Here is a 19,773-nt window from a genome sequence, read left to right on the forward strand (position 1 = left end):
CCGCCGCGACACCCACTTTTGTCATCGTGGCTCGCTTCAGTGTGAAGTTTGTTCTGTGACTAACGATTCATTATTATTTCTTTTTGAAATGTCCAACCTAATGAGTCCACCACACAGCTTCCGATTCAGCGCGACATCACATCGAAAGCGCATATGTGCATGCGTATCTTGTATCAACAGGCAGAAAAACAGGAGGGTGCAATTCTGCTTACCTAAAAAAGAAAAGAACACTTCTAAAATAATTAAACAATGGAAAAAATGTTTTCTTCGGATGAATGTCCAGATTAACATTATAAGGGCTCATTCACACCGGTGACTTGGCGAAGTGATCCGACCAAGTTGGTCGCAAAAAGCGACCGGTCGCAAATGGTCACTTTTCTTGGAAAGCTATTGTTTCATACCAGTCGCTCATTGCTCGATTTTCCAGTCGCGCGACCACAGTCGCAAAGCACCTGAACCAATCAGGCGCGCAGCAACGGGGCGTCTATATATACGCTGACGCTTAATTATTTCACGTGGCGACAGCATTGCGAGCAGGCGTGAACGTCACCAATCGCGAGATATTTGGGTGTTGCGACGGGCCGGTCGCACATGCCGGTGTGAACGTCGGTGACCTTGTGGGGATGCGCGACTCTCACGCGTCCCCTGATATGTTGTTTTCCCGCATAGCTCCCGTCTCCTGTAATCCGGCTTCGCCGCGTGGCCTGGTGCCCGCGCCAGTCGGTGTGGTTGAAGCGCATTGCGAGAGATGGCGCGAGTGTGGATCTGCTAATGCCAACTAACAGCGGGGTTACTTGGGCGCGGAAAGGAGAAGGCTCTTCCTCTTTGTCTCGGAATCGGCAAGCGGCGCGGACGTACCGCGCGTGTGCCGATTCATGCTTCTGCAAGACCATCTCGCCAGGCCTCGTTCGAACGCGCCTCCGTTCGGGTGACCGTACGCGCGAACGACCAGGCGTTGGTGTCTAGCATGGGGCGAACATATTCGCCCGTTATCCAGTCGAGGTGAGTCGGTCTTCCGCGGCTTGTCGCGCGCCCATCGGCATGTTTTGTGGATAGCAACTGTGATGCCCTTGTGATTGTTTGCACTACTTTGTTGTCGTTCCTTTGTCCCAAGAGCACGGATGAGCTTCCCACAACCTATGAGTCGCTTTTTTGGTAGCCAGTCGCAATAGGTCGCGCGACCACCGCAAGCACCCGGTATGAATGAACCCCAAAAATATACGTGAACATAAAGCACGAGAAACGCAAGCTTCGAGTATGTAGAAGGACCTGAAGCGACATGTGCATGCATGTTTATGCGCAGTGTATGCATAGCCACGTGTGGTGCACATTGTATACGTAGCAGCGTATAGGTACATAAATAGTTTATTCGCATTTTTTAAAAGTGAAGCTGAAGGAAGCACATCGGAAGGACGAAACTTAAAACGAGAGGAAAATGAAGACGAGCCAGATAAAGTAGGCGACTGGGCGAAGAAAAAATACAGTGACAGTGTGGTATTTTAAAGGAGCTTTCGTAAGAAAATTAAAGCACAAGTTTATGCCAATCTCGCACTGCGAGGTAAAATTATGTCTCCATATCGAGAAAGATAATAAGTAGTCTATTTGGAAGCTCTTTATGGTAGTGGCAAAGAGATCGTTAAATTTCTAATTTTTGCGCTGCTCTGTGGTTCGTTAAACCAAGCCTAAAGCCGACGTTAGAAATTGATGTGCTATTCAGCAGCTATCTGCCATCAGCGATGAATTCAGATCAAATTTTATTTTCACAAGAACAAAATACAAAAAGAAAACAGGTCGCTTTTCCTCCTCGGCAATAACAGTAATCGGTGAGCACGTTTTTACTGGCTTTGTTCTTCAGGGGCAAGAAAGTGCCGGATAATACGACTACAAGATCAGAGGTAGTTCAGTGCCTTCAGGACTTTTTTTTTCTTTTACTTGTCCCACGGGGTAATTGTGCGGTCATGCCAGACAAACTCTCCTTTGGGTGACTGGATGTTTGGAGGCAGGAGAGCTAAGTAGGTTGCAGCATCGGCACCTGTATTGATAAGTGAGAAGTAAGGAAAAATATCAGTTACTACAGCTAAATGCGAAACCAATGAAAAAAAAAAAAGTCTGCACGCTACACTTGCATTGGCAAAGCCGACTTTTTTTTTCTTTAATAACTGCACATAGGTAGGAAGGTAGGTTAGACGCATTGCAGCTATATACACACCCCTATAAAAGCATAAACAACGTTATAACTTTTTTTTTCTCTTTTATTCGTTCGGTTTGCCACGCGGCATAATGAAGGACTGAAACTACACAAAAGCACGGAGGCCAGTTTTATTCAAATATTGCAATAGCAACTCATGAAACGTATTGTCTATGAGCCATCGCCCATATTCGTTGCGTTGGTCATTTCTTAACTTCGCATCCCTAAGTACATTTTCATGGACTGTCTGTCCGTGAGCATATGTCCAAAATAATTGGCGGGAATCCGCTGCATACACGGGAGCGGAGCACTTCGGACACTGGGCATCACAGGTTCTTCGCGCGGTTGGCTTTAGGTACAAGTGATGGCTGGTGTAAGGGTCGCCCCGGCTCACAGTCTCCGCAGTGAGACTTACTCCACTCGAGAAACATTGTGGGATTGGGGAGGGGACACGTGATGAGGATATGAGGGCCAGCATGTCCCGCCGGAGGTGATATGTTCGGACAATAAGGACAGAGTGAGGGTCAGCGCTAGGGAAGGGAAAGACGAAAAGTTGCAAGTTCACTGCATTGGGCAGTGAACGACAGGCAAAGACAACGACTGACGATGCGAGTTGTTGGGGTGAGAGAGAAAGCGCCCTGCATTCATTTATTGCGATAGCAGTGAGATGGACACTGCGCTGGCGAATTTTAGCCGGCGCGGGCGTCGCGGTGTGGTGGTCCGCACAGATTTTTCGATATTCTAGATATACGCTTTATTACTGACGCACCAAAGTGGCTCTAACAAGATTTTATGGTCTTGACGGGTCTATTCATCAGAATTTAGGCAATTGTAGGGCGCCAAAAAGCAGTCACAGAACATTTCGTTCACAGTGTATGCCTTTTATCCTGAACCATTAAAAAAAACGAAACGATACTTGGGTTCACAATCTCAAAGTGGTACTATTTCACGGATCTAATATTTCACTGGGCGCCGACTAATGCCGACGGTTTGCCGTCGAACTCTTACAGTTTCATCTCGTGCATGCAGCGTCTACAAAAAAAAAAGTATACTCCGTTCGCTCCGTTCCATACATAGCAGTCAACGCTGAGGAGGCTAAAGAGACTTCTTGCAGCGGCTCGTTCGCGCTTGGATATCGTTTGATGCTTTTTGACCGCGCGCAACTATTTTTATAGCTAAAGCTCTCGGCGCTTCACCACCCATTTGACCTTCATTTGACCGCAGCTGCGCCGTAGCCGTGGCAACGCATCACGTGACTCGCCGCGCCGAGCTCCGTCGCAGCCACCGGCTTCGCGCATGCGCTCTCCGCAGCTGGGTCGCCACCTCACCACGTGACTCACCGCGCGCTTGGCTAAGAGAAGAGCCACCGCCGCGCTCGCCTAGTCAGCTATGTAGTCAGTGCGAGCTTGGCCATAGATGAGAACGAGGCCGGGCCTTCTCCTCTGAGCGTTCGTCGTCCGTCGTCGCCAAGCGGCGTCTGACCACCCCGCGGATATCGCCCGGCATGCTGCTTCTCTGGAGAGGGTCCGGAATGCAACAGGCGTAGCAACGTCGAGATCAATGTAGCGACCGCGTTCGCGCCCTGTCCGTTTGCATGTTCGGGGCGTCTCTTTGCACGTCTAGCACTTGCGCTTTCCCTGTGGCAAACAGGCGTCGTACTGTCGAACGATCTGTGTCTACCCAAGCCGAATCACAATCATGTCTAGCCATCAACCTAGGCACAGCAGCCATACCTAGCTTAACAATGATTGTATACCTAAGTAATATAATTACAGCTAAATCAGAGGTTAACCAAGCTAAACCAAAACTTTTATATAGGCTCAGTAATGAAACAAGTTTAACCCTTAGAAACAAACACACTGTGGTATGCGGCTGCTAATGCGTTGTATTAGGTCATTTTTATTTTTGTTTTTCTTTTCGGGTTTTATATTTGCAACCAGTCGCAAGGAGCCTCACGTGCATATTCTCGCGCGAGAGGACGCTGTTGGCGCGCAGCGACGCATGGACGGAATGCCCAGCGAAGCATAAACAGAAAACGCGAAGTGATAACTTTTCTTGACCAAACTTCTTGCGTAGCTCCACAGCGTTGACCGCTATGTATGGAACGGAGTATAAGATGGGTGGATGGATAAAACTTTATTGGATCTATTTAAATCTGGTTGGGCCCCTAGACGTCCGGGAAGCCCCTACCCGCCATCTCTAGGCAAGCACGGTCCAACAGCCAGAGCTGGTCATCCGAGCAAGTGGCCCGATGAGCTGTCCTTCACGAGCAAGAGGAAGGTTTGGGAATGGGCTCTGCCGCCATGGGCGTGGGGCAGCTCCACAAACAGTGGAAAAGACATGCCCGAAGCCCTCGGCAGGTGGTACATTGTGGATTACGGAGACTAGGGTAATATAAACGTGCCAGATAGGGATAAATAAATACTTTGGTCTGGATCTGGCGCCAGATTGAACTCTGATGGGCGGTAAGGGAATGGTGAGGGGGAGGTAAATCTCGTCTACCATCCCTGTAATACGTGGTAATCTGGTGGTAGGTGCAGATCCCCTCTCTCCTTCTGCCCAGCAGGAGTTGCCTTGCGTGCTGCTTCGAGCAACATCGCACCCGCATATATATTTACAACAGCATCCGAGGAGTTCAATCGCAACGCTGAACCATGCTATCGGTGCCAGTATAGAAATAAGAATAAGTGACTGGTACATGTTAATATAGTTTAATAATAATAGTAATAAATTACTGTTGGAGTTAAAAAAGACTGGTGACGTCGCCGCGTCAAGGTCGCAACAACGCTAGGAAAAGCAAGTAAGCAAAAGCGAAGCTGCATCCGAGCCAAAGAATGCCTACGCATTAGTAGACAATTCTGAGAATTTCTGTAGCATTTCTATTTTCTCTTCCGTGAGGCGGCGTTGAGGTAGGGCCTTGACGTTCCCCCGTGGGAGACTTTAGCCCGGGTCGCGTTAAACCTTGCCGTACGTACAAGAAAGTTGTATCCATCCATCCATTCCTGTGTCTCCCACGTACACGCGCAAAATTACAGCCAACACCTTCAGGAGTCGAAGAGGATAGCTATAGGCCGGGGCTTGTTGGTACGGCATATCTTATTTTGTGGTAGCGCATGCTGAACAAGGACAACAAAAAGGCGCATCTGACACACACAGCGCTGTTGTCCTTGTTCAGCTTGCGCTACAACAAAATAGGATACGCCTTCAGGAGGTGTTGGCACGGCGCAGACAGCTAACGCCCCATGAACACGACAACGAGAAACCGTCACTCACAGCTCCCGTCTTCAAGGACACTTATCCAAGGCGCCAGGGTCAATCCTGGAGTCAGTACAATACCGAACCTACATACGGCGATATTCGCTACCTACTTACGGTGCTCAGTAATGTGTTATGGTGTTTTTGATGTGCATAGTTTAAACCTTTGTTTTCGAAACTGTTCGAGCTGTTTGCGGTTTCTCTCGGTGTTTATTTGGATGGTGCATGGGCAGATATTGGAATACGCGAAATTCATTTTACGAACCAACTCTTAAGTATTTCACTCGTATAATGAACTATTGAAGCTGTGGGCGCTTTGATATAAATGCCACCTCGCGGAGTCATACTAACGAGGACTGTTCTAAAACGCCACGAAACGGAACGCAACAAATAAATCACAGAGTCTCACATGCTCCGTTTGGGAGCACATACGGTAACTATAGTGTCACCCAGCTTCAAGCTCCACCCGTAACACCTCTAGTTACGACGACTGACGAACACGACGGCACGATGCTCCTTGAACAGCGACCATGGGGGTACTTCGATAAAGTCACTAAATCATTCAGGTGCCCTCTTCATAGCAAAGTAGTGCCGCGGCCCTTAATTTCTTATAGCAGGACGACATGGTTATCATAATTTTCGGTAATAACACAAGGTTCTTGTCGGATGCGGATGGAAGTCCCCCTGAAACTGCAATCAATTACAAAGCGATACGACGTAAGTGTTTTCTTCTCCTGTTTACGTTTTCCTCCAGTATGGTTTAGGGTCTCTTTTGCTGAACGTTGAGTGCAAACCAACAAAGAAAAAACTGTTGCTGCACCATGGAGGGGTGCAATGCAGCACCAGTTCCACTGATTAGTTCACCAGTAGCAGTAAATGAGCTCGTAAGTTCATTAACTGGTATGATGCAGGTATGTGCAGGTAACTGGCATGTTATAGCCTAAACCGGTGAATTAAGTGGTAAAGATGAAAGAACTGCGTCGCGTACCAGACACCTAGCTGCCACGGCTGAGAAAAGTAAACCTAAGTGCCAATCAGCCTTGCTTTTTGTTGTTGTTGTTGTTGTTGTTGTTGTTTAAATGCGCTACATAGACGCGTGTAGCAACGAGGCTCAGCAAAGCTTGCTTAATGTACTTGCATGCTAAGCTCTTGAAAAAGAAGCTGAAAGAATTTTATCCATGAAAAGGCTCGACAATGGGGAAAGGAAACGATAACAATAAAAAACGAAGCGAAAGGAATAAGTGCTCAATACACATATAGCTGCTTACCCTGTTCGGGTGTTAAGGGCCCTTTGTGGCTTGACATGTCAGTGTCCACGTAGCCTGGATGCACCTTTGGTAAAAAATTCAAGAAAGAAATCACTGCGCAGCCAAAAAATGTCCAGTCTTCTGGGTGTGCGCAAAGATAAAATGTCTGCTATATAATATGCATAACTTAAAATTTACCGCTCTGCATCGACTACGAATTCAGTGTGCACAACGTATACCCATTGAAGAAAGAAAAAGAAGCTAATGCGAGGATTTACTTCCGCGTTTATAAGCAGGCCAAAAGCTTCGGTCGTTGTCGTAGATAAGTGCGAATCAACTAGCCTAAAGACTAATGGTCTTATCATCTGCACGTAAGTGCACGTGTTTAAGCGTAGGTCCGCACATGTGACTTGTGTGTTCTGTGTGCATGCATGCGTGCGTGAATATGCATTTCATATTGCTTCGATGCGCTTCGATATAAATGGCTGCAACAAAAATTAAACGTCCCTATACTTACAGCGTTCACAACCAGGTCGTCTCGAGGGTCTGCGTTGAATTCACGCTGCTGGATGAAGGACAACACAGTGACTCCAATCTTTGACACACTGTAAGACGACTGCCCCCATCCTTTTTCACCAGCCTTGCCATCCTTAGCAGCCCTATTTTGTCATAAAAATTACGGTACGGCACAGATACAGTCATGCGGCGCGCATGTAAGGAAACCCTCCATAGTACAGACGAGTAGATACTCACTGCATAAACTCCGTCATGAGGCTGCAAAGCTCTTCCAGAGTAATTGCGGGATTGCTAAACTTTTTCTTGAGTTCTTCTCCAGGAATTCTCTGGAGCATGCCGGCCAAGCTGCTCACGTTAACCACTCTGTAAACAGGATGCGCACACAATCACAAAGTAAACATTTAGCCTATCGGTGCGCATAATACAGCCCGTATGCACCCATGTGGAATCCACGACAACATTGAGTGCAGTATTTATGTCCACATTCGACAAACTTCTGACCCTAAGCGAATAAACAAATCAAGGGGACTCAGTGTAGAGTCCTTCCATAGATAAGAGCACTATGTCTGGCTCCCTCTCATTTTAAACATTTCCGCTATTGTTTTTGCTCTTCTGCAAGTATGGAACAGCTAGGAATGACGCGTTGAATTTTCGGCTGTTCCTTTTCTGCTGAAATTAGTGGCTGGTGCTTGAGAAGATTTTGTCTGTCACGGGCACGTCGGGTGCACAGTCAGCCGATATGACAGCCAGCCGAACGCTTCACATCGCGGCGAAATAATTGGCGATAGAGACTATACACATAGATAGCCTGCATGTACCGCGTTTGTATGTTCTTTTATTTAAGTGCGGTATGGTAGTTTCTATAGAATAATCACCGTAAATATGCATGCCGCGTTCTATACGGAAACATGCTACGAGAGATAAACGGAGACGAGAAATATTTGTCCTCCCACTCCCGATTTCGAGCCTCAATTATAGCAACAAGCTCAACCAACCACAAGCCTACGTCTTGCGGAAAAACGAACTTATCGATGTCCAATAGTGAACGGTAATCGTGTGAGCAGCTGCAGACGCGGTTAAGCAGCCGCAGTCCCCACCGAGATGCGCTGCGGTGCGGACTCATCTGCGCGAACAAAGCCGCACAAGCGCGTCCGAGTCTAAACAGCTTTGCGCGTTTATGTTAAAACGCTACAGCATGCGATAGCCGGTCGCCAAATCACGTTACAAAAGCACATTCTATTCTAAAGCACAGCTACGCGTCTGCATTATGCATCGCTAGTTCAGATTACTATACCTTCAGCGTAACTAAATCCCAAGTTCAGCGCATGAGATTAGAAAAACGAACCTGGCGTGTGGCCGCAGCAAAGGAAAGAGCTCCTTGCAGACATTGAGCGTCCCAAAGAAGTTCGTCTTAACAGTGACCTCCGCTTGTTCTGCAAACGGTGCTGTAGAGGCTTGCTGCAGTTAAAGGAAGAACAGAAGGCACACGAGAAATGAAATTTGGACATAAATTCCGTCATAGGATTATTGTCACAGTTAGGCGATAGCTACCCGAAGACGACCTGAAATGTGCTGCCGAGGACGCTTATTGATCAGATCTATTGTTCAAATGCCATGAGGCGCGTCGTTGCTGCGACGTTGGCTGCCTCCGTGATCGGCCTACGTTATACTTTCGAGGACACGTATCGAGCACTGGTATCAGGATTGGCACCCTAATTAGTCACCACCTTTGATTTCACTGTCTCCGAGATCGGCTTTGTTTACGCGGTAACGGTGGAGAGGAAAGCCGAAGAAGGGGGGCGTGGAGAAAACGAAGGAAGGAAAGGCAGAGAGGTCGACCAGACGCGCGGCTCGCTTGCTGCCCTACGCAGGGGGAAATGGGATTAATGGTTAAAAAGAAAAAAAATTGGCAGTGGCTTAGCTCAGCTATGCCAGGATATACGTAGCGTAAAGGTACGGTTATGCTTGGTTAATATCTTACCTTGCTTGCTAACCTTAGCTTATCCGGCTATGGTCTTGTTTGGCCTTGTAATTCAAATGCCACAATCTTTCACATACATACGTCACAAATGTGTCCAAACGGATTGTTCACTAAGTCCGAGAGGAAGAGTGTAGACGCACTCGCACTTTCACCGAGTTTCACAGCATGTTCAGTGCACCGACGAGTCTTGGGATCGTCTGTGACACTCTCTTGATCCTGCCGCTGTTGTTGGGAGGTCATAGCACGGTGTTGAGCTTCTTGGCGACATCTTTTCGCTAGGCGTTCTTCGCGTTGCTCCGGTGTCTCGACCGCAAGTTTTGCCTTGGCACGCTCGTTCTTTCCACGCTCGACGGCCAACTGCCAAGCGACAACCTCGGGGTCTGAAGAATTTAGGTTTTCCAGTCTTTCGCGCCGACTGGCAGCGGCTCGACTATCCTTAACCTCAATGTCGAGCGCGCTGCACCTGTTTATCCCTCGCATCTATACGCATGGTGCGCCCTCCTCGCGCATGCGCAGTGCCTAACGGCGCCGCAATCGTAAATGCAGCAGCGGGCGCACACGGCGCCGGCGCGTCTGCGGAGACTGCGACGTCACACCTCTGGAATGCGTTGCAGTCGGCGAGGAGGCGGCGAGGAGCGCGCTGGCTGCGGCCGCGGTAGCAGCGACGGCGACGCAGCTGCGCCTCTCGTGACGTCACGCGGCTCTCGCGCATGCGCAGTATGACAGGCGCAGAAGCACGCGAAGCTCGGCTCCAAACCGCGTAGTGTAGCTTTACGCTACAAAAGAAGAGTGAGGGAGGGTGGCACAACAACGCGAACACATGCGGTTGTCCATCACGCCTGCGATCGGTCATTGAGGCCAGTCGATTTCATAAGCCGCAGCAATGCCCGCGTCGCTTTGTAAGCATGCGATGCGCGGGGGGCATGGTTCACGGATTTTTGTCTCTGCAAATGGTCTATCATCTAGTCGGTTCAACACACTCCGAAGAACGTCGTGTTAGACAGCATGAAGATTGCAAAACCGCAACGTGTGTTGGATCGTCTGTTCACAGTTGCATGAGTCACAGATATATAGGTGAGTCGAGCCGAAGAAAGCTTCGCTTTAATATAATGGTAGAAACGTTATAGGTAAACAGGGACAAAATGCCTCAAACAAGCTGGCCGACGTTTCGATAGGTAGACATATACACCTCTTTCGAAGATAGGTACAGGGGTAAAGTGCCTAAAACAGGCTGGTGGCGGCGATAGGTAGACTTGTCAATGGTCCACCTATCGAAACGCCGGTCAGCCTATTTGAGCTGCTCTACCCCGGTTTATCCAAATATTATTCCACACTGTGTTTTCATTTGTCGGCCCCATATTTACTATCGCTTTAAAATAGTGATTCTGAGCCTACATACGTCAGCATCAAACAGATCATACAGTAATATAGTTGCGTACATGAACATTAAACATAAGATACGATTAAATAATAAGCCAAGATTCTATTTGCATTCTGCACCACTCGCTTACGCTGAGTGAGAAAGAGCAAATGAAAAGCAAATGAAAAAGCTTTTACAAAACGGGTCCCAATCTTTTATGGGCGCCTTTATTGCAAGATAGTTCGGAAATCCGCAAAACAAACGGTAAAAAAAAATACAAGTTATTGCACATGCGCACTTTATTACGCATATCGCTTGCTGGCCCTCCATACACCGGGATTGCCTCTGTCACAGTGCATCAGATCGCGAATATTATAAACAAGTGTAGCCAAGCACAGGTCAACTTTCACGTTATCGCGATACTATCGCTGTCAATTCAACGACGATTACGATACTCCATAACGCGAAATTTGAACGCGGCTCTATGCTTCCATTTCGCGATATATCGGCTAGCGCGAACAATCTGTCTCCTGCGGCACGTTGCAAACGGAGCGAGAAGTGTGGCGCCACTGTCTTGCTAATCGGGAGATCACGACAGGCAGCACGTGGGTTACGCGTGTGCACGATTCGCACCAGCCACCGCAAACAGACCTCTACTCATGGATTGACTTGTTTTCACACTGACGACGCGCGCTACTTTGGCGCCATCTCGTAGCCATCGTCGCCGCAAAGCCCGTCTTGCGCGGCACTATGCTTTTCTTCTCACGCTTTCACCCTGCCCTCCTCCTCGCGCTCTATTCTTTATCGCCGTCCTTAATCTCCCGCTGCACTCGGCGTTCGCTTTTATCCTTCGCTGTGCTCGTTCGCTCAGTTACGAGGTACGAGCCGATAGGCAGACGAGGCTCTTTCGAGAAAAGCGTGACGCGCCCGCCCTTCGCTTCGAGCTTCGTGAAATAGTCCCTTTACAAGTGTCATCGGCATGGAAAGGAGGCGCCCCAGTCTCTCAGCAACAAAGACAGTGCTTCACAAACTCACGCATGACATAGCCGCACAGACACCCAGCGTCTATGCAGCGCAGGGAGTGAACCTTGCGTAAGTACGCGCCCGCGGCACACTCAAGACAGAAGGAGTCGCGCAAGAAGGCTTAGCATGGCACGCTGAGAAGCCAGCATGTCGTAATGACACACACTCGTGCATGGAGTGCGACACGAGGCGGCAGTTACCGTATGGAAAGTGACGCGTGTTCTCACACGATACTCTGCAGAAACATATGGGCGCTTGGAAGGTTTCTGGCAACGAGTAAACGCAAGTGTGTGCGCGCACACGTAAGGATGGGTAAAACGGGCAAGGAATAGCATGTGTGCAAGTTCTCTCGGTACTGCGATTAAAGGCTCGCCTTCGAAGTGATGTTGCGACTCGGGGTGGCGTTAGGGCAAGGAATCCACCAAGCCTATCGACGAATACGCCCAGTAGTAGTAATGAAGGAAAAGGGGTTTACTTAACATTATTTACACGGCTCCCGTTACGGAAGCCCACTCCATGCAGGAGCAATTAAAATTAAGTTAAACATCCGAGTTCACATCAGGACACCTCGGCCTCACTGCACGAAAAATCTCCGTTTTTAATACCGTCGTCTTCTCTAGGCGACTCGACTATAGGGAATCTGATGGCTCTATCACAGCCAATCACAATCGTCGAATCGGTTGCGATACCACGCCCATGCTATCGCAACATTCCGCGTCTCCCCATGTCCGAAGCCTCCGTTCAGGGGACAGGATAGCAACCTGGGAATCCGCGGTCGGCGCTGTCCTTCGACAACATTAGGCGTTGGCCCTCTTCATCATTACTTCAGGCTTTGAGGTAGTGGTGGGGGTGGGTGCCTTTTGTAGACCCGTCAGCAGTCGGCGTCAACTCTGCGTTGACTTCTTGGTAGGCGCTGATGGATGGGAGGTGGTTGCCTCGTGGCAAACGTCTAATTAACGTCTCTGGTTGTGTTGAGGTGCACGTAACAGTGACAACAGTGTTTGGTGCTTCGAAAGAATTAAACGAGTCGACGAGAATATGCATCGCCAGTGCAGGTAAGCATCGGGAAATGGTTGCTCTGTGTTTCAGTAGCCTGAGTCCGATTTGAGACAGCGGATGCGTCAGAAAAGCGGAACTAACTACTATAAAACCACCATAATTCGACATACAGTCTTTCGCGGGTCATGACAGTTCCGGCGAGAAGTCGACTCTTCCGCACTGTCTCCGCAGAGTACTAAACAAACACATCTAACATATGCTATTCAAGAATTCAACACAACAGCATTCTACTTAAGAATAGTGCGCTGCATTCACTTACCTTGTAAGCAATGCCAGCATTGTTCACGAGCACGTCCAAGCCACCGTACGTGCTCTTGAGGAAGTCGCGAAATCTGCGAATGCTCTCAATGTCGTCGATGTCAAGCTGGTGAAACTTTGGGCGCAGCAACTGCTTGTTGAGCTCTGCCACAGCTGCATTCCCGCGCTTCTCATCCCTGGCTGTTCGTAAAAGGGAACACGTCTGAATACAGGAATTCAAAAGTTTCCATTCATAACGCTATAAAAGACCGCGTTGATGGAGACAGTTAACAACGTCGCCTTCTTGACTGTAGCGACTGCGTCATCTATAGACTTCAGGTCTTTTTCTCAGGAGACTCTTCTAAGAGCCTGGGAAAATGCCGGGAGTTGGGTATACGCGTACGAGCAGCAAAAGCTGTTTTAGACTTCTCACGTGAAGGCATGCATGCAGTCTGGACAAGTGAACTGATGGTGTGATGTCTACCATTGATTGTTATGAGCCGTGCGATTTCGAGCTATGACGCATGTAGATAACGTATGTATATGTATATTTTTATATAGTATTGTGTGCATAGATAGATTATGCATGTGTGCGTTAATTTTATACCTATGGTATGTGCCTTCTTGTGTCGCTTGTCAGGGACACGTCAAGTTTGACTAAACGACAGCCAGGTGCTTATCACATATAGTATTTTTCCAGTATTTTTATAGTATTTTTCCATCATCACTCCTCTTCCTTTTCTGTATTCCTGCGTCTTTATTTTTTTACTTTCGCATTTATTCCTGCATGGAATAGCAGACAAGAGATCTGTTCCTCCAGCCAACCTCTCCGTCTTTCATCTCATTAAACTTTCTCTCTCTGTGGAGTAATTAACAGTGCACAAGGCGAAATTCCTGTTTAGCAATATGAATATCGCTAAAAGGAAATGCACCGGTATTTATATTTTACAGTGTTGGATGCTCTCTGCGTGGTGCGTTTCCTTTGAAGAAAGTGCTCCGTGCGTAAATGCGCCTTTTGCACCCACTTATTAATTGCAACGCTCTCTTATAGTCTGTTGAAGCTAGCGTTCATTATTTGTTTTTATCATTTCAGTGCCCCATAAAATGTTATAAAGCAAAACAAATCCAATTCCCTGTAACGTTAAACTGCATCCACGAAATCGTTAACACAATAAAAAGCAAAATAATGTACAATTAACTGCATTGACGTCAGAACCAATTAAAACGTGCATCCATCCTTTTTTGCCTGTTTATATTAAACAATTTCGAAGAAAACACATATTATATATGCCGTAACATTGCATTAACGCATAATACAATCCACTTACCTGTCAGGAAGACATCTCCTTCAAACTGTTGACACAGGAACTTCACTATGCAGAACCCAATGCCCTTGTTGCTACCTGTGACCTGCGCATAGGGAAGCGCACATTCTGTTGTAATCGATGACTTTGTGAGCACGCTTTTTCTTGACAGAACAAACGTATACTTGGAGGAAGGCTCTCGAATTGTCTGCGAGCGGGTCAAGAGATCCGCGCGTGCATGACAGGGAGGTCGACACAGAAAGACGCACTGTTGCCACTGCCAACATACGTAAACCGTTTGTGGTAAAAGGACTTACTCGTGAAGGAGGTACACATGCTATATCGCGTTAGAGCTATCTCCGCAAACACGCAGGCTTAGTTATATAAGACTGGGCGATCCGCTTCCCCACTTTGTTCATTACGTGTTGAAATCGATGATGTGGAACACTTCGCCTAGTGGTGCCCGTAGTTCAATGTTGAAAGCAGGGCCCGCAGAAGTAAGGTCTTCCGCAACACATATGAACTTCCAAGACTTAGTGTTCTCTGAAGAGCCCGGAGTAATCAGGAAAGTTATACGACTCTTAACTGCCTTTTTCCAAGGCGCAGAATTGTCCAACGTTTGGTGACACATCCTTGCTAACCAACGTCGAACATGCCTGGCTAACGCCGCCTACTAGCTGCAACACCATTACCACCAGCACTAAACGTATCAACAATAGGGTGCGTTGGAAAATTCGATTTCAACAACCGAGCCCATGCCTGCAGCTTGTCCACCTAAGAAGAAATCTGACATGTGTTCCCCTTTCTTATACAGAAACAGGCTAGACGAGTCTTTCCTCAAGCCTGCCTTTGAATTCCCTTAAATAAATTCGCCCCGCTCTCGCTAACTATAGAACCCGACCGTGTCCATTAATTAAGTAAATTCATCAGTCAACTTATGGCATTTAGTTGAACAACACGATCCGACTCACCGCGACCGGATAAGGAGCGAATGTGTTCGCCCCATGCTGGACACCAACGCCTGGTCGTTCGCGCGTACGGTCACGCGAACGGTGGCGCGTTCGAACGCTCGTGTTCGTCCATTCCGGGGTAGGCCTCGCGAGACGGTCTCGCAGAAGCATGGATCGGCACACGCACTGAACGTCCGCGCCGCTTGCCGATCCCGAGCCAAAGAGGAAGAACCTTCTCCTTTCCGCGCCCAAGTAACCCCGCTGTCAGGTGGCGTTAGCAGAGCCACACTCGCGCCATCTCTCGCAATGCGCTTCAACCACACCGACTGCCGCGGGCACCAGGCCAGCGGCGAAGCCGCATTACAGGAGACGGGAGCTATGCGGGAAAACAACATATCAGAGGACGCGTGAAAGTCACGCGTCCCCACAATATATATATATATATATATATATATATATATATATATATATATATATATATATATATATATATATATATATATAAATGGGTATGACATCAGGAGAAAGAAGGCGGCGATGCTGACTTCCGCAGACGTGCAGTTGTGGGATCAATGGTCGATATAGGCCACATCAGCAATGTAGCAATATAAATAAATATACAAACTTTTAGCGCTGTCGTGCGACGTGCAACTGTGAACGCATTGCATTGGTCGAACAGGTACAAGTAAGTTGCATCACTTGGTTTCATCCTGTATATGTCTATAGCGCGCGAAAAAAAATATCATGAGCCATTCCACTCTGTGAAAGTGGATGACCCTGCAGAGAAGCTGTTTAGCATACGACACAGAGGTGACACAAAATTTGGAACATAGTTACGGACTCATTTACAGTGATTTTTATTACATTCGCGTGGACGACGGGACCGCCGCCCCGTGGAGCTGGAGGAAACTAGACACGCGTGACGTTTCGACGGGACCGCCACCACGGGAGAGCGGAAGGAAAGGGAAGGAGATACGCAAGCGCTTGGAACGCCGACAAAGGCAGGGTGGTGCGAAAGTAGACATGGCCGACGCGAGTCAGTGTAATATCTGTTCTTATCAGCTTAATATCTGATACCGGTTGTGTTTGCACCTATTAAACTTATTTTCTCAAGATGGCGCAGAGCATGAAGCCTGCATCACCTCCGCCGCGGGTCGGCCCCGTAGTACATTATCTTCGGGATCGGCCCACGGTTTTTGGTCTACGGACATCGATCCGCTAGAACCTAGCCCCATATACAGCTTCGCTGTTAAAAAAAAAAATGCGGCATTTGTGGTCTCGAGATCTTTTCCTCACGACAGTGCTCCCGAATCCTGAAATGACGAGCCGTCTGCTACATATACGAGGCCGCCTCGAGCCACACCATTCGGACACATTCTAGCGGACGCCGCGGGTCAGTGCTTTCGCTGCCGAAGTTATCGCAGTGCGAGGGTCGTTTGATAAGTATGGTAAAAATACAAGAGATGGCGCTTCAATTCTGTTTTCTTCTAAGTGGTGCGCGAGAAGCACCCTTCATATGAGGGCAGAAGTTGTTTATGCTGGGTAGCGACAGTTAGTAAGCTTCTGATGGCCATTGGCACTGATCTGTGTGGCGATTCCCTCCAAAATGGAAAAAGGTGAATTTCCAGCAGTGATCAAACATTTTTACTTAGAACACTGGACGGCTGCCAAATTAAATCCGAGTTGAGCGAAGTTTATGGAGGCTCTGCACTATCACTGAGGACCATTTACTACTGGATAAATGAATTCGAACGTGGCCGAACTTCGATGCAAGATGAAGCACATCCTGGGTGTCCAGTGGAGGTCACTACGCCAGAAACGGTATCGAACATTCATGGAATCGTCATGGAAGACCGCCGCGTGAAGGTACGTGAAATAACTGACATCGTAGGCATCTCGGCAGAGAGAGTTCACAATATTTTTCAAGAGAAATTGCAGATGAAGAAGATCTGCGCACACAGGGTGCCGTGACTGCGCTGGCGATCGACTAAAGGCGCATGAGGGTAGACATCTCGAAACTGTGTTTATCGATGCTTGATCGCAATCCGCAGCACTTTTGCCGTCGATTTGTGACAGTTGATGAGACGCGGATAGATCATTACACTCCAGAGTCTAAACAGCAGTCAAAGCAACGGACTGGGCCTGATGAAGGTGTTCTAAAAAGGCAAAGACTATTTGTTCAGCCGGAAAGGTGATGGCGACTGTCTATTGGCATTCACGAGGAATAATCTTTGTAGACTATATATACTTACAAAATAGCAAAACGATAACAGGACCATATTATGCAACACCCCTAGATCAACTGAAAAAGGAATTGCGCACTAAAGGACCTGGGTTAGCACGGAAAAAACTCCTCTTTCACCAAGACAATGCTCCGCCTCACAGATCGCTTGTTGTAATGGCCAAATTGCACCAGTTAGGCTTCGAGGTTGTGCCTGATCCACCCTATTCTCCGGAGTTGGCTCCATGCGACTTTTTCCCCTTTCCAAACCTGAAGGATTGGCTGAGTGGAAAGAAATTTTTGTTAGATGAAACGGTTATCTCTGTGATAAATTACTACTTCAAGGGCCTCGTGCCATCCTTCTTTTGAGGGGAAAGAAAATTGGAGCACCGCTGGAAGAAGTGTGTGGAGCTGGAAGGGAAGTATGTTGCAAAATCAAATATTGTTTTCCGCAAACATAGTATATGTAATTACTTCTTACCACACTTATCAAACGGCCATTGTATGCGTGAACGCATATATATACATGCATATCGAACCACGCAGCAAACCGTGGATCAACAAGGAGCACGTATGCTATAGGCGTCCTATAGCGAATATCAGTGGATGCTGCTAGGTTAGGTTAGCGCAAACTATAGCGAAACATGTTTCGCCAAAGTTGATTCACAATTACACAAATTATTACAGTATTATATGCGCTGACCTTCTGGGCATCCTCTGTGAGCGTATGTGTATTTCTGTGCGCGCGTATTCGTACGTTCATGAATAGACACCATATATAGCGTGTCCCAGCTACGTTAGCCGAGCTGTTGAACAAGCAGAATTTTTTTTTTTTAACATGATGCCAAGATACGATTTTAAGACCTCGGCGTTCGGCCATCAGAACTCTGACGACCGAACACTGTAGGCCTTATATAGTTGTATCTTGCGCCGTACTTTTTAAATATTTAACGTTGGCTGGGACACTCGGTAAACACGGCTTAATTCCGAATCCAGCATGCGGGGGAACTTCACGGGAGTTGTGTCGGCTGCCTAAAATTCGCAGCCGACGAACGCGCCGATTGCGCTCCCCCAGCGAAGATTGCACAGACGCGGCGTCTGTGCAAGAATCCCCTTATCTATAGTGCATGTTTACTCAGCCACTCACTGCCCTGCAGTTTTCTTGGGTAGAGCAGCGTATAACAGCTCACAATGTGCGCGTTCTGTCCGTCCCGCAACTTAGGCGACCGAGTATGGACTGCTATGTATACAGCTCAAATAAGAAAACAACACAGTACAAAGCCCACCTGCAACAGTCAGCGCAATTTTTTTTTGCTCTAAGTAAGCAATTGTTGTGGAATAAAGCATACGTTATTTTATCGTTTTTCTTAAATACGTCATTTCCCGTCTTTTTCAATGAATGAATTCTGGGATTTTGCGTGCCAAATCCACGATTTGATTATGATCGGGGCACGCCATATAATGGGGGGTCTCCGCATTAATTTTGACCGCTTGGGGATATTTAACGTGCCCCCAATATACGGGACACGGGCGTTTTCTGCATTTCGCCCCCGTCGAAATGTGGCCGCCGCGGCCATGGGGGATTTGATCCCGCGACCTCGTGCTTAGCAGCGCAACACCGTAGCAGCTAAGCCACTGCGGTGTGTCTTCCTGTCTTTCTCTTGTCTCTGGTACATTTATCTGTATGCAGAAAATGGCTGGAGAACATTGAACTCGCGGTAAGTGCTGCATATAGTGTCGCTCATTTAGATCGGTACCTACAGCATGCAATAGCTAGCAAGCACGGTATCACAAAATGCTGTCGTATTGGATAACTGATATATACGTAACTATATCGAGAGCTGCATATATATATATATATATATATATATATATATATATATATATATATATATATATATATATATATATATATATATATAGGAAAGGCTGTTTTTGGTGACTAGAGGAAAATGAAATAGAAAATATAGTACGGCTGATGCGCTATGCCGTTTTGCCGATAACAAGGACGCAGGTTCGATGCCAGACTTCCGTGTCTCTAAAACGAAGCCTCGGAATGGTTCCCGGGGTCCGATATAGCTTATTAAGGTCAGGTGCTACTGATCTTGAGTCCAGCAGAATTTCTTGCTTTGCGAGTTCGTGCATTCTTGTGAATAAACAGAAAACCAGGGAAGAGATGCTTACACAACAGTGAAAGAAGGGGACGGGACAAACGCCGGAGGAGCGCTCGTTCCTTCTTTTGTGTTCGCGCCACTGAATGCTTACTGGCTTCCTGTTCGTTCACAAGCTCTGCTCAGGCCGGGAGAAAAGTTACCGCCTTATAACCAGTCTTCTCCATAAATATATATTGCACCTAACACTGCAAGCTTCTGTGTGTAAAGCTACGTTCGAATTATCAAGTCCAAGCTCACCAGTATCCTTACAGAGCCATC

General features: G+C 47.6%; 1 protein-coding gene and 1 pseudogene across 2 annotated transcripts in view; one reads left to right on the top strand and one right to left on the bottom strand.

Moving 5' to 3' along the window:
- Nucleotides 1-1,735: 1,735 nt before the first annotated feature.
- LOC142572289 (carbonyl reductase [NADPH] 1-like) overlaps nucleotides 1,736-19,773 on the bottom strand; it is a 42,112-nt gene continuing 24,074 nt past the window's right edge. For both annotated transcript variants that reach the window (XM_075681280.1, XM_075681279.1), the window contains exons 2-8: nucleotides 14,195-14,276; nucleotides 12,889-13,067; nucleotides 8,552-8,664; nucleotides 7,444-7,569; nucleotides 7,208-7,349; nucleotides 6,712-6,775; nucleotides 1,736-2,032 (exon numbers count right to left, since the gene is read on the bottom strand). In XM_075681280.1, the coding sequence (XP_075537395.1) occupies nucleotides 1,929-2,032; nucleotides 6,712-6,775; nucleotides 7,208-7,349; nucleotides 7,444-7,569; nucleotides 8,552-8,664; nucleotides 12,889-13,067; nucleotides 14,195-14,276 (810 nt within the window). In that variant the 3' untranslated portion in view covers nucleotides 1,736-1,928. The remainder of the gene's footprint in view (nucleotides 2,033-6,711; nucleotides 6,776-7,207; nucleotides 7,350-7,443; nucleotides 7,570-8,551; nucleotides 8,665-12,888; nucleotides 13,068-14,194; nucleotides 14,277-19,773) is intronic.
- LOC142573526 (U2 spliceosomal RNA) lies at nucleotides 16,144-16,316 on the top strand (annotated as a pseudogene).

Source organism: Dermacentor variabilis, chromosome 2 (assembly GCF_050947875.1).
Source record: "Dermacentor variabilis isolate Ectoservices chromosome 2, ASM5094787v1, whole genome shotgun sequence".
NCBI classification, from domain to species: Eukaryota; Metazoa; Arthropoda; class Arachnida; order Ixodida; family Ixodidae; genus Dermacentor; species Dermacentor variabilis.